Source organism: Chroicocephalus ridibundus, chromosome 7, assembly GCF_963924245.1.
Source record: "Chroicocephalus ridibundus chromosome 7, bChrRid1.1, whole genome shotgun sequence".
NCBI classification, from domain to species: Eukaryota; Metazoa; Chordata; class Aves; order Charadriiformes; family Laridae; genus Chroicocephalus; species Chroicocephalus ridibundus.
Window position 1 is genome coordinate 24,061,379 of NC_086290.1, and position 14,209 is coordinate 24,075,587.

Consider the following 14,209-nt stretch of genomic DNA (forward strand, 5'->3'; position numbering starts at 1 on the left):
CCAACCTTAAAAGCATGTATTTCCCACAAGGAGAAGTTAAAGTTCTGTAATTATACCATCATTAAGTCTTTACAAGTCATGTGAGCCCAAAATCTTTGCGTCTTCAAATGCAGAAGTGGTAGCACAGCTGTAACCATCCCTGCATAAACACGGGCAAGGTTTACAATTCCCTCTCCTTAGACCCAGGAACCTTGTAGCCAAGATTTGTAAGGCTAGAAGTTCATCCGCTTTTTCTGCCTGTGCCGGTTGGTCTCATGCCGCGTTACCTCCGAATATAAGCCTTGCCTTACAAAGAAATTCACACCTTAATTTGATAAACAAAGTTGGATGGAAAAAACTCAAGACCTTCAAAGTTTCAACACAAAGAACTGGATTCTTAGAACATAAAACAGCAGGTGGGGCTGGCTTTGTGCTTCTCTTTCCAGTAGCTTACAGGAAGTAGGAAAATTCAGCATCTTTTGCATTGTGCACCATTGCTATAAAGCCCTGAAGGATTACTAGTGTTTAAGCATTCAGAAGAGAGAAAAAGAGTAGGTAGTATTGCCCGAATTTAACAGAATGCTTCATGAAGTGTACAACTCCTCCTTATTCCAAAGGATATTATCACTTTCCACAGTACTTTCCTGAATCAGGGCCTAAGAACATGCCTGCAGAAGGGAGATTATATTTTGGCAATGTTTTTTTTTTTTTTTTTTGCACTGACAGTGCTCAGCTTCTGCTGTCAACTAACTGGCATCAAGCAGAGCAATCCAAGGACCCAGCTTCCTTCCCAGGTATTCATATTCCTACTCCTAAGCATCCTTTTGCTACATCTGCAAGGCAAGTCACAATTTTTCCTGGAAGCCAGCTATTTGATGAGCCAGGGGATTCTCAGTTTCTTGCCAGCACAAAGAGGAATGTGCTGTTCTACAGTTCAAGAAAAAAAGGCTTTCAGAAGTATTACCCCCGGTTCTTAGCACGCAGCACCAAGGTCACATCTAGCTGTGTGTCAGGCAGCCTCAATAATTCCCAGCTCCACTGCAAAGTGACATTTCAGCTGAAAAACCCTATCATCTTCGGAAAGAAAGGCACCGTCAGTACAGATGGATGTTGCATGCTGGTGACAAGTCATGCAGCAGATCCTTCTGAAATATGTGCTGCACATACACAGATGTCTCGGAGTAAAGGACTCCAAAAATCCTTAGCCTTAGCTTGAAGTTTTGGACTTAAAAATGTGATACCAAAAAGCACAGAATCCTCATAGCAATTTCTGAGATGGACCAGTGAGTTTCCAAACCCATTAGACAACCTCAAGAAGTAGCAAGATGCTTTCTGCTGCTCTCACCTTTAGCTTTAGCCCCTTTTACAAGCTGGAAAGGCTACATCTCAAATGAGACAGCACAGTGGGAACCCAGGAGCCTCTCCACAACATAGTTAGCTGAGGAGGAACAAATTATGGTGAATAATCACAGGGACTTCTGAACTGACTATTCAAAAGGAAAACACTGGTAATTCAGAATTTCCAAACAAGTCCACAAATCTGTATCTTACATTTTAATTTCAGTAAGAGACTGTATACTGACAGGACAAGCAAAATAAAGTGTTCCGACTATGAAAATCATGGTTTTCAACAATTTATGTAGATCTTCCATTATCTTCAGTGATTGCTTTAAAAAAAAAAAAAACACACACACACAGCAGCAGAGTTTTCAACCCAACTTGAAAATATAACATCACCTGTAACTTCAGTTTGTCCAATCAGTATTAATGGCCATCAATTCCACAATTTCTCTCGTGAGAATCTGTAATACCTGGGCCTTAGGAAAGCAGCACATGGTGTGAGAGGACCCCATGCCAGTTAAATAACAATAAGCAACAGGGCAAAGTGCTAAGTCAATTGGAAGCCGTTGCCTCCAGAACCAGAAAGGCAAGCAGCTAATTAAAACACTGTGTGGGAGCCTGCGTGAGGTGTAAGAGAGCACTGGGCCACAACAGGCTTTGGATGTGTGCCCGCATACAGAAACACACTAATTAAAGCAACAACAGTTTGGAGAAGCAATGTAACATTCGTACCTCCTCAGCCTACTCCAGAAAAAAACACCCCCTCCCTCAGCGTTTTATAAGCAGTCTTCTTTAGAGAAGTCACCATGGGTTTCCAATTTCCTTGTTTGGCTCAAAGGATTATTTTAGATTTCAGAGGTCAGAGACTAATCGGGGCAGGAGAAACAAAAACAAATGAAAACCACTTATCCTTTAGTCCCCATCTAAAGATCAAAAAAAGAAAATCAGCTTACGAAACAAACCATTTGCTTCACTATTCCTCTTGTGAGGAAGATGGACTTCAAAACAGGTGGGGATGTGGGTAAAATCCAGAACCTACTCAGAAACGTGTACCCCTGTGCACGAGATTGATGCCCAGACTGCACACAGGCACGTACAAACACGCTTGTCCTTTGGCAGGGACAGTTGCCTGGCTATCATACAACTGCTCCCCTTCCAGTATTACTTACCGATCGATACTCGTAATAGATTTTATCATATTCACTGCCTCCAATTGTGATTTCCGGAATGAAGCGAGGGATGGCTACAGGATCCAGTACTCCATCTTTGTCCTGAACACTGAGGGGAAAGAAAAGGAAAAGAAAGAAGGAGCAGTTAGTCCACATCCCGCCCCAAAAACAGCAACATCAATTCTGGGTCTGACCAAATAGTAAAGGAATACTTTGCTGTTAAATAATACTTCCACAGGTTTTGGCAATTTTCTAGTTACAATGAATTATCTATTCATCCTTTTCCTCACACAGCTACCTTATTCCCCACCACCACTCCCGCCTCCAGTTTGTTCCTGCTCCAACTTCTCCCTATTTCTCCATTCCCTCATTCTCTCTCCCAGGGTTTTCCTGCCTGGAGATGGTCCGTCGTTCCTGTGAGCCTTCTCCATAAGGCACCTCCAGCTTTTTGCCTTCCTATATAAACAAGGTATATATAACAAGTGGTTTTATTGAATCCTATCCTGCTATGTCAACTTCATTGAAATACCTCCTGTTCAATCAGTTTTCACAAATGAACCCTCACGAGGATTAAAGTAAGGTGGTGCTCTTCCCCAAGACAGTGCCCCTAGCATCCTGCCTGGGGGGAACCAAGGGACATCTGCTGCGGCAGCTGAAAGAACAGATAATCAGGATCCACCAAAAATCCACATTGCATGGTGCCAGCGCTTTCAAATACCCCAAATTTAAAACATCTGAGAAACTGCTAGAAAGCCACCTTCTGCATGCTGTTATTATACGCAGACCAACAGTGCCACCTATATGTATTTGGGGAAAAACACATACGTTTGTAATGGACAGTGACCAAATTCTGAACTCGCCACCATTCAACACTTGAAACTCTGCAAATTGTGTTTCTTTCAGTGAATTGCATTTCTTTACAAATATTTAAATACACATAAAGTATATACCCTGAGCAAAGCAAAGTTAATCACCTTTAAGCTATTTTTTTTCCCCTAAATCACAAATTTTGGGACCTTACCTCAGAGCATTGAACTGTTTCAACAAGTAAACTACTCTGCTAATGTATCCTAATAAGCACACTGTAAATTATCCTACAGACAAATTAGTAAGGAAATACAATAATCTAGTAAAAGTTGAGATGGGACAACTAGTCTGCAGTTAATGAATTCCTCCACAAATCTCAGCCAAATGGCAATTGTAGAAGACAATTCCCAGGCACAATTCATTTCAGTTAGTGGCCAAGATGGAAAACCTGCTGCTCTTAAGACTGCTTTACTCTCACAACCACTGCCTCCAAAGAAACCACCGCACAGCAAAAACAAAAATGCAAACATAACGCAACCAAAGACGGCTCCTCCAGCTTCAGCTCTGCACCTTAAGAAATAACTTTGACTACTAAAAGCACCATCCAGAGACACCTGCCACAACATCTTTAACCACAAAACCACATTCGCTTGTCAGAACTAATTCACTGCTTGGCAGGAAGCATTTAGAGGCACCTTTGATGTTTCCTTAGCTTTCTCTCTCCCCCAGCACAGAATTATCACTATTTATTATTTTATGGCACCATATTTTCTTGAAGCAGCTCTCATCACGCAGTAGCATAACTTCCCAGAGCATGCTTTACCTACCCATAAGATTGTGACATTTCGAACTTAACTGAGAGCGTGTAAGTGAATGCATGGTCCTAATACTAATTTTAGCTCACTATTATTGCAACCATCCATAATCCTATTAGCCAGAGCTCTTCCTATTGCTACACAGGAATCACACCAGTAAGTGCATTGCAGCAATGGGTAGCTCATCCCTTCTCTAGAAGCACCTATTACACACCTACTTCATGCACTATGTCCAGCGCAACATGCACAAGCAGGTATTAAGGAATTAGGACGGCCACATTCCTGCCTCTCTCCAGAGGAGGAAGTCCTCTTCTCCCTACAGGCAGCTTACAACAAGGATACACAAGTTTTATGGAGAACCTGCAGAAACCTGAAGACACACAAGTATTACAAGCTGTCCTGAAGTTAGTGCAGCTCTTCTATCAGCTGGATATACTTTCTAGAACTTCTGTTCCCAGGACCTTAGCTTTTTTCCCCACCTCTGTATAAAACAAAGTCCCAGACTTCAGTACCTAAAGGGGGCCCACAGGAAGGATAGGGAGGGACTCTCTATCAGGGAGTGTAGTGATAGGACGAGGGCTAACAGTTTTAAACTCAAAGAGGGGAGATTTAGATTGGAGATTAGGAAGAAATTCTTTACTGTGAGGGTGGTGGGGCACTGGAACAGGTTGCCCAGAGAAGCTGTGGCTGCCCCATCCCTGGAGGTGTTCAAGGCCAGGCTGGACGGGGCTTTGAGCAACCTGATCTAGTGGGAGGTGTCCCTGCCCATGGCAGGGGGTGGAACTAGATGATCTTTAAGGTCCCTTCCAACCCAAACCATTCTGTGATTCTAAGATTGCCTAACACAATGAACATTAGAAAGTCTTATGAACACATTTGCTGACGGTGCAGGGTAGGGTAAATAGGGTAAATAAGTAGACTGGTTGAAAAAAAAAATAAACTAGTCAATGAAACAAAACCCCGTTTGCGTAGCCTGAGCCATGATTTCTCAACAACTGATGCTGGCATAGTCACAAAAATTGAAGTGACAATCCACACCATTAGAAAACCACATTTCCTACCTAAAAGCATTCACTGGTCTAAGAGGTTCAGAGCCGGCAACACAAAGGCATATCAAGTTAAATTCTGCATGAAAGTAAATTAAGAAATAGCAGGTGGAAGCCACTGGAGAACAGAAGATTTTCTCGCACACCTTGAAACCAGCTTCTCACCAATCCAGGTTTGAATCTGAGCAGGTGGGTGGCATTCGTTCTTCTGCTATTCGTGCCCTTACTCCCTTGGACAAGGCTCCTCAGTCCCTGCTGCAGCCACCTTCCCTGCCTCCTGTGAGCAGGTACAACACGCACAAGTGAGCCAGCGAGCGTGTGATATGCTCACGATTTTGCCCATGCTTGTGACAGCAGGGGAAAGGAGAAATGCTCCCGACTCACACCACGGGCGCATTGAACTGGGTGGGAAAGATGGTTCCTGCATCCAGCTCTCGCCATACTGACCTCCTCTGCTCCTGCACTCACTCATTCAGCCGAAACACAGGACAGACATAGGCTGCGTCCCCCATGTGTCTTTCTTTGCATCTTACTTCTTCCCTACTCATTTTCTCCAGAACTTAGCAATTTCAGGGCAATGACATACACACCTCCTTCTGCCAAGGGGACTCAGGCTGCACCGTTTGGTCAGGCAGAACAAGCACGCCATGCCCAAGGTGAACAACAGCCACTCCCCTGGAGAACAACACACACTCACAATAAATGCTAAGAAAGAAAAAAAGAATTTTCCAAAAAAAGCGAGTCTACAAGAGAAGGCGAGAAGGTGCAACGACACCTCTTCAAATCTCCAAAAAGCCACTGCAAAGAGGAAATTACAAAGAACTATTTCAATTGAAGCAACAGAGAAGTAAGGTGCTGAAGGAAGCAGTTAATAGCGCCAGAAGTTTCACAATTGATGGTTTATATAAGGTTTTGGAGTCTCTGTGACAAAAAGTTTCAAAGACATGTCCAGTACACCTCTTGCAAGCACTTCTAGTCCTGCTATTTGAAACCAGACAAGACAGATATTCAAACATGGACACTGCTTCCCTTTGCTAAGCATGCAACATTTCATTAAACCAGAGCAAAACGATTAGAAGGGCAGTAGGCGCCAGACTCTGGGATTAGCAATAGCTCCAAGCAGCAAACAAATGTTGAGAAAACTTCGAAATTACTAGTTACTGCACATACAAGGTCTGTCAGTAACCACCTCAAAATATATGTCTGATGTCCAGCCAAATACAATACTAGAGGGTTTACGACACAGCATTTGTGGCACACTAAATTATTAAAGAACAAAACTGAACAAATGAGCATGGCAAACTATTTCATAGCTAGATTGTTTCCAAAGAGAAAGAGATCCCCTTTTCATCACAGTAAAACAAATGCCGATACCTATCTTTTTTAAAATTGCATTAGTGGTGGCTGAAAAAAGCCAAAGATTTGTCCACACAAAATATGTTTTGCTCTAGCAAATTCTGAAGGAGCTGTGAGGATGTAACAGATTTAACCGCGGACTTGTCTGATGAAACAAGTCAAATGCAGCAAACTCCCCCCACCAGCTGGTAAAGTAACATAGGCAACGTTACACAAACTACAGCTCTTCTTCCAAAACATTATTTATTCTGCAATGTGTGTAGACATTCACACAATCTCACTGGGAAGCGCACAGATAAAAATATGCTTGAGACAGTGTAGTGGCAACATAGGAACTCCTTGAGACATTTCAGAAAGCCAGCAAAATGGTTTCTGTTGGACACAGTGCTTGGAGAGGAAGGGAAGAAGTGGAGAGCATCCTCTGGGAGATCCCTCCAGCTTGCATACACTCAAATATAGATGTTTTTAACCTTTTACCAAGACATGCCTCAGTCCCACAACCACACTACTCTGTTAGGGCAAGGAGAGAATATTTGAGGGCAAGGCAGGGAGATAAAAGTATCATTATGCAACTGATTTTACAGAGGTGCAGCTCACTGGTTTGATTAGCTTATTTACGTCACCAAAGTAGTCAGAGGCCCTGCTAGCATTTCCGTGCATTACACCCTATATACATGCAATAAAAAAAGTTATCCTCACTCCTGCCCATCAACCGCCTTCTCCCAGACATGCCGGTACAAGCTGAGGGTGGCAGAGGTAAGAGTGCCAGCAGGAAAGCCAGCCCTGGAGTGGGATGATGGCCCGGTCAGAGCGTGCTGCTCTCTGCCAGCACCAGATCTGGGACAGCCCAGTCAGAATGAGTGGGCTGTGCAAAACGCTGGGAGGTCAGCGAAGGAAGCAATTGCAGATGGAAATACAGACAAATACCTACTGCAGCCTTCCAGAAACACCCGCGAGAGGGCAGCCTGTGCCAGCATACAGAAAAGGCAGCCCACAAGGAACATGCTAAAAGAACTCTTCCCAAAAGGAAGAATTAATGTACGCATGGGACACCTGAAAATCTGCAGAAGGCTGGGTATCACAAGTTCTTTTCTACTTAGGCACTGGAGAAAGTGAGGAAAGCATCAGCTTTAACATTCATGCACTAGCAGCCGAGTTTGGCATTTAATGCTCTGGGAGGCAATTCCAACCCTGAAGACATACAGCAGACTCCCTGCAGTGTTCATTGGGTCCTTACGCATTCATCCTCTGACACTCTGACATGTTTTCATGAGTGAAGTTCATGCAAGCTGAGACAGGAGACTCATGTCTGTCCTGCACTTATGGAGTTAACACGAGAAAAGATTATGTCCAAACCTACGCATTTTTATAAAGCATGATAAAGGTGCCCTTCCCAGGCTGCCCAACATATTGCCCACAATTTCCTCATTCATCTGAGCAAGGCATGAGTGCAAAATCGGCACAGGATCTGTCGTTCCACATTTGATCAATGCCTGAATCCCCCAACACCAAATGAAGACTCAAAGCAAACACTGAGCACATTCATCATCTGTCCGAATACAAATGCTATCTTGATAATGCTATTCTGAAGGCAAGGGGAAACAGAAAAACTCAAACCATAACATTTAAATTAGCAGTTTGTTCCATTGCAAGACCTTGAAACATGCTGCCAACAGAAGAAATTATTTTACATTATCTACAATGACAAGAACCTTGTACAGGAGACCCTCTCACCCTCCCCCAGGCTTCAATGAAAAATTGAATCCTTCACAATGCAATTTATTCCCTTCTTCAGCTGCAAAGTACAATTTTCATACAATACCTTAATAGACTGCTCTGTAAGCGTATGCTTTCCTTTAACTCCCTCCTACACTCTGCAATTAATAACCCATTCTTAATATCTGTACTACTGTGAAGCTCTGGGAAAACAAGAAACCTAATTGTATTTTCTCTTTTAAGGAAATCTGATTGATAGTTTTGCAGGGTCTAAGTCACTAGATGCTATCCTTTAATACATGAAGAAATCTCTTCTTAGATACTTAAAGGGCACCCAAATCATGACTTTTTTCTTAAACCCCATGCAACACCGCTCTTCTGTGATCTGTCTTCATCCCTTGATAGAAGGGCCATAGAAAAGAAACACTAGCTCTAATTTTAGGAGGCATCTGAAGTAACAGCACAGAAGACTAAGAGGCAAAGAATACCAGAAGCCTGCAAAAAAAAAAAAAGAAAACACAAAACCACAACCTCAAACCAGTTTAACTTACAACTCAAATGCCTGTCACAACAAAGACAAAAATACAAAGGCAGATATTCAATTTTAAAAAATACCAGTTCCTATTGTCCTGTGAGAAAAACTGAAATTAATGACAAGAATATAACTCTTAATTTTTATTTTTTTTTAAAAATGCAGTAACTGAACTGCACTTACTACCTGCACATTCAGTCTAAAGATGATGTTCCAGCAAAACGGGAAGCTTGTCTCACTTCAGTGCAAGGTTATCCCTGTTAATAGTTTCACAACTACAGATATATTCTTCCTACAGGGTTATCCAGAGAATACTTTGTTCATCAACATGACTTCAGAGTGGCACTTCTCATGCTTCATCTGCAACATGTATAAAAGCTTAGGTCTGATTTCACTTTACATACACATCAATGGTTTGGGTTCTTATCTTTTGGAGTTTGGAGGGTTACCTCTTTTCAGCATTGACCTGGGAACACATGCAGCCCCACCAGTAGCACTCCACAGCTGAACTGGAGGATAGATAATCAGGGAGTACTTGCAAAGAATTATTATAATCAAATCTGATTCTGTTCCAGCAAGGCACTTGCCACTATCTGAGTTTGATCTCTTCATATCCAATTAAGACAGACAAGGATCTTTAACAACAACAAAACCAGCCTTAGATTATTATCATTTACAATCCCCCTTGTTGTTATAGAGAATGACAGAACTGCAATACTTCATCCTGTGAACTAGGATTAAAGCTTCTATGTAGGATTATTTACTGGGAGTCTGGGAAAAGGAGGAAAAAAGGACTTTTTGAGCAGTCACCCAAGTTTGCCTGTTTCCTTTTCCACCCTGTTCAGCCAGCATCTTGACTGCTGTGAAGATATTTGAAAGCAGACAGCATAGGAAACTAGTCTAGTTTTAGACGAAAACGCTCTAAACAGAGCCAATCTAAACAGTGCCACATATAAAGCTTGCTACAAGGCCACTCTGTCAACAAGCTTTGCTGAAGGATATCATGCTGCCAGTGCAGCAGAGAAACCACCAGGCCAACTGCATAAATCCTCTGTTTTAAAATGAAATGGGTTTTGTGATCACCCAGGAACAGAAGTACTCACAAAAATACATTCCCAAAGTCAGACCCACAGGTCACAGCACTTAGGAAGTGCCTGGAGAGTTCTTTCCCTTCATTAACGGAATCTATACATCTGGAGTCTCTTGTCTAATCAGTTATTAGCAGCAGCAAAACACCACACTGTATTAGTGCCAAGCACTAATATTACCAAAGTCTGCTATCACACTGCTGACTTCTGACCAAAAAAACCATAACAACCACCAACCAAGTCAGAGTACAAATATAAACATACCTTAAAAAAGTCAAGGCTTTAACCATCTCAGATCTGATGCTAAGTGACATTCAGTTAGTGGAAGACATGATACTTACTAAAGTCTCAAATGATGGAAAGAAACATCATCCTGCTCCAGCCATGGCCCCTTGTCAAACTTCAGGTACTCAATATCTTCAATTACCTGGAATCAGAAGACAAAAAAAAAAAAAAATCACACTAAGTGGTGGTTTGACCAGAACATCCAAAAAAATCAATGAACACGCCCCCCAAATCAATGAAATCACAATTATTTTTAAACAAGGCACCCAGAAAAAAGGCTTCACTGCTAAATCTGTACTAACAATGCAAATGTTTAGAGCTAACATATTATCATCACATTTCTGGAGGTCGTGGCCCTGCCATAAGCACTGGGGAAACATGTGGGAGCCAGCTCTGACGTTCCTCATGTGTTCAGCCTTGGTAAACAGAGGACGGCAGGGAGTAAGTCAGATGAGAGGTGCCTCAAATTCTTCCCTGATCCAAGGCGCTCTTCCTCCACCTGCTGTTGGGGCTGAAAGGAAGAAAGAAGGTACAACCCCACCTCTAAAGCAGAATAAAGAAGAAATGGAAATAAGTCTAAATTTTACCCTGTTTTGTTGCAAACAAAAACCATCGTGCTACATAGGAAGCCTTTATTTATTTTTTTTTTTTTCAAAATGGTTTAGTGGCAGACTGACACAGGTTGAGGAGCAATTGTGGCAATTGCCTCTTGGTCTTGCTGTGTGTGGGTCACATCAGAGAAACCAAGGCAAGTTTGAGGCTGGAAAATTCAAACACCCTTGAAGTAGCCATACTGACAGAAGTCCAAAGGCTCCCAGTTTGATTGATCATCAAGACCTACCCATGCATGCATGCACCCCACGCAGAAAGGAATGGTAAAACTCACAGCTCCATCCAGAATCATTTAAACAAGTACCACCAGCTCAGCAAATCACTCCTCCAGCATCCCCAAGCTTATCAATCCCATGTTTGAGCTTCATTTACAGGCTGGCTCCGTCAGAAAACAGATTTTTGCTGGTCCACTGGGTAATTGCTTAACAAGCCTGAGGGTATCACACATGACTGACTAGTTCTGAAGGAAACCCAAACTAGTGTCGGGAAGATGCACTTAAGGTGCATGATGAGGTGGAGATAGTACCTTGAAGCAATCTGGAAAGGAGTGGACTGTTACAGCTCCAAACACCACTTTTCAGAGGCCTTTTCCAGAAGGAAAGGATAAAGCTCTGAGGTCAGAACCAAAATCCTGATGATGCACTGTCAATCCATTGACAACAAGTAAACAGATGCCAGTAATAAAGCAACTGATAGAATAATAAATGAGAAACACTTCTATTCTTTACATTAAATCCACTATAATTATTCCCTGAAGTCATAGCAAACACTAAATCCTATCTATTACCACTTAAAAGGCAATAAAAAAGTGCTATTACAAAGTAGTTTTGACTATAAAGGTCCACTCTATTACCAGTATCATGTTCTTTTGGTAAGAAATAATGGCTTAGATATGACTGCATGATCATTTTCCTTGAGGCATTCATATTTCTTAAAGACTAATTTTGCTGATAAAGACTTAAAAATATAGGGTTGACATGACATCACCAAAGCGTATTTAAAACTCCAAGCAAGTTTTGATGTTCTTTATCCTTTTTTGATCTCTTACAAAGAGGCAAGGTTGGCCAACCAGATACTGTAGCTGAGTGTATAGGAAACCTACTTTTCATATAAAGAAAACAGTCAAGAAATCCACCTGTTGATGGAATGATATTTCAGTCTTCAGAAAACACTACAGAAAACTGCACTACAGATATTTAGAAGAGTTTTCAAAATTGTATTTAGAAACTGCTTCTTCCTGCCAAACTGCTGTAACAACTCCCTAAGATAAGCATTCAAAGATGTAAAGAAGAAGAAAGGTGTATGGAAACTTATTTCAAATACTCATTATTTATTTCAATTATTTGATTGAAAGGCTGAACCTCCGCCATACTTCCCATTAGCTATACAAAAACAATTACTTCTCTACTCCACAGGAAAACTTTGGAAACTCCCCATCGTCGATGATGACAGGACTAATAATAGAGTTCAACAGGGCACAAAAATATGTTGCAGGGAAAAAGAAATCTGTATCCAAATTAGTTTTGCACACTCTTATTACCATATCAGAAGATGTCTCTCTCAGCAGCTCGTTAACAATGGTATCAGCCTCCCGACCAGGCTAGAAGAGCTACTTCTTAATTTATAAGGAATACCCTGGCACTCCCTGGGGATTAGCAGCAAATGAATGATTTAAACCTGATCGCAGCGTAACTTGTAATAATGTCCAGAAGAGATCAGGTCTTAATATACTGCAGAGCATAGTAGGATTTAGAAAAAACGGTTTTCAGTAATGAGGTCCCTTTCCGTAATCTTTGCAACTAAGCCAATATGAACAGCTTACGATTTCTAGGCTTGTTTCACAGCGATCTGGTGAGTGCTGCTGCTGGAAGAGCTGGGGGGCAGTGGGCAGCAGAAGGTGATGCTGTTCTTGTTGGTATCGTTTCTGGGGACAAAGACAGCAAACCCCGATGGGTAGCTCTGTCGGCTGACTTCTCCCCAAACTCCTTCCTCGCAGGTTGTTTCTTCAAGCAAGAGATGGAAACAAGGAGCAATACAGCCTACAACCCTACAGAGTTCAGCCCACATCCAGCACCTACAACTGCAAAATCCATGCAGGCTAGCTCCGGAGCCTTTCACTTCTGCACCGACAAAGGACGCGGCACAAAGCCGGTCTGTCAGCAGCCTCCCATCCTCACCACCACCTCCAGTTTATGCAAGCTGGTGACACTGAATAAAACCAATACATAATACAAAACACTGTTCACAAGCACAGAGGAACTGAAACAATTTTGGTTAAGTTCTTAAGTTATTTCCTTTCTACCCCCACCCCTTTTTTAATATAGAATCATAGAATGGTTCAGGTTAGAAGGGACCTTAAAGATCACCTAGTTTTAACACCCCCTGCCGTGGGTTCTAACACCACCCACTAAGACCAGGGTGCTTTAAAAAAAAAAAATTTTTTTAACAAACATCAGCTAGCTTGCTATTCCCAGTATTATCCTCATGTAAAAGCAGTCTGAAACACCCTAACGAAGCTCATTTCGGCACTTACAACGTCCTTTAGCCACTACAACCAATGTAAATTACAATATTAAATCCCAACTGATCTTTTTAAAACACACTTCAGAAACAAGTCATTTCTAAGTTGTGTGTGTCTGCTATGAGGAAATCAAAAGCTATTTAACTATAAGGTCATAAAAAACATTAAGCTCCCAAATCATATAGCAAATAATCTGTAGATTGAAGCCAGGTAACAGTTAAACATTGCTCTCTATCAACAGGACACACCTCTAAACAAACACCCAACAAACCAAAACCAAATCCCTCCTGCCAACCCTTATTTACAAATTTCAACTATTTCATTGCAAACAAACTGACTCTGAACAGAAGGGGAAAAAAAACAACTTTATTCTTTGATGTGGAAAGAGTACCAATCTCTATAACATCTAACAGTGAAAATTATACTATCTTGTACTTTGACTTCAAAATAATAATCCTTCCTCTAGTCCAGATTTGTCCAACCGAGAACTACATCGGTGCATACTGATGACCTTATGTGCAGTGATGACAAGATTGCTGAGCATGGTAGACTCTCTACTTGAGCGATAAGAGGTTTAGACTGACTTTAAGCCTTGATTTACAGGATTAAAATAAAATCTCCAGCAATGGGTTTTACTACAAAAAAAATCTAGGGAGGAAGTGACCACTTCAGTACATGCTCAGAGAGGGATAGGGAGAAAACAAGCAAATAATCCCTCCATCCCAGCTTTCTCTTATTTCTTCTGCCAAACATCTGTGGTTACTTTCTTGAAACACCAGGGTTCTCAGATCTTGTTAACCTTGATGATACCCTGAAAAACTGACTATAATTGCTCAATATTCTCATCCACGCCCTGACCTTGGTATTTTTGTTCATTTCAGCATCTTCCCATTTCACTATTTTTGTCCCTAAAAAAAAAAAAATATATATAATCTACCTGGG

General features: G+C 41.6%; 1 protein-coding gene across 1 annotated transcript in view; it reads right to left on the minus strand.

Annotated features, from left to right (window-relative positions):
* NDUFA10 (NADH:ubiquinone oxidoreductase subunit A10) overlaps positions 1-14,209 on the minus strand; it is a 41,409-nt gene that overhangs the window by 11,626 nt on the left and 15,574 nt on the right. The window contains exons 8-9 of the mRNA XM_063341874.1: positions 10,191-10,276; positions 2,490-2,598 (exon numbers count right to left, since the gene is read on the minus strand). Coding sequence (XP_063197944.1) covers positions 2,490-2,598; positions 10,191-10,276 — 195 coding nt within the window. The remainder of the gene's footprint in view (positions 1-2,489; positions 2,599-10,190; positions 10,277-14,209) is intronic.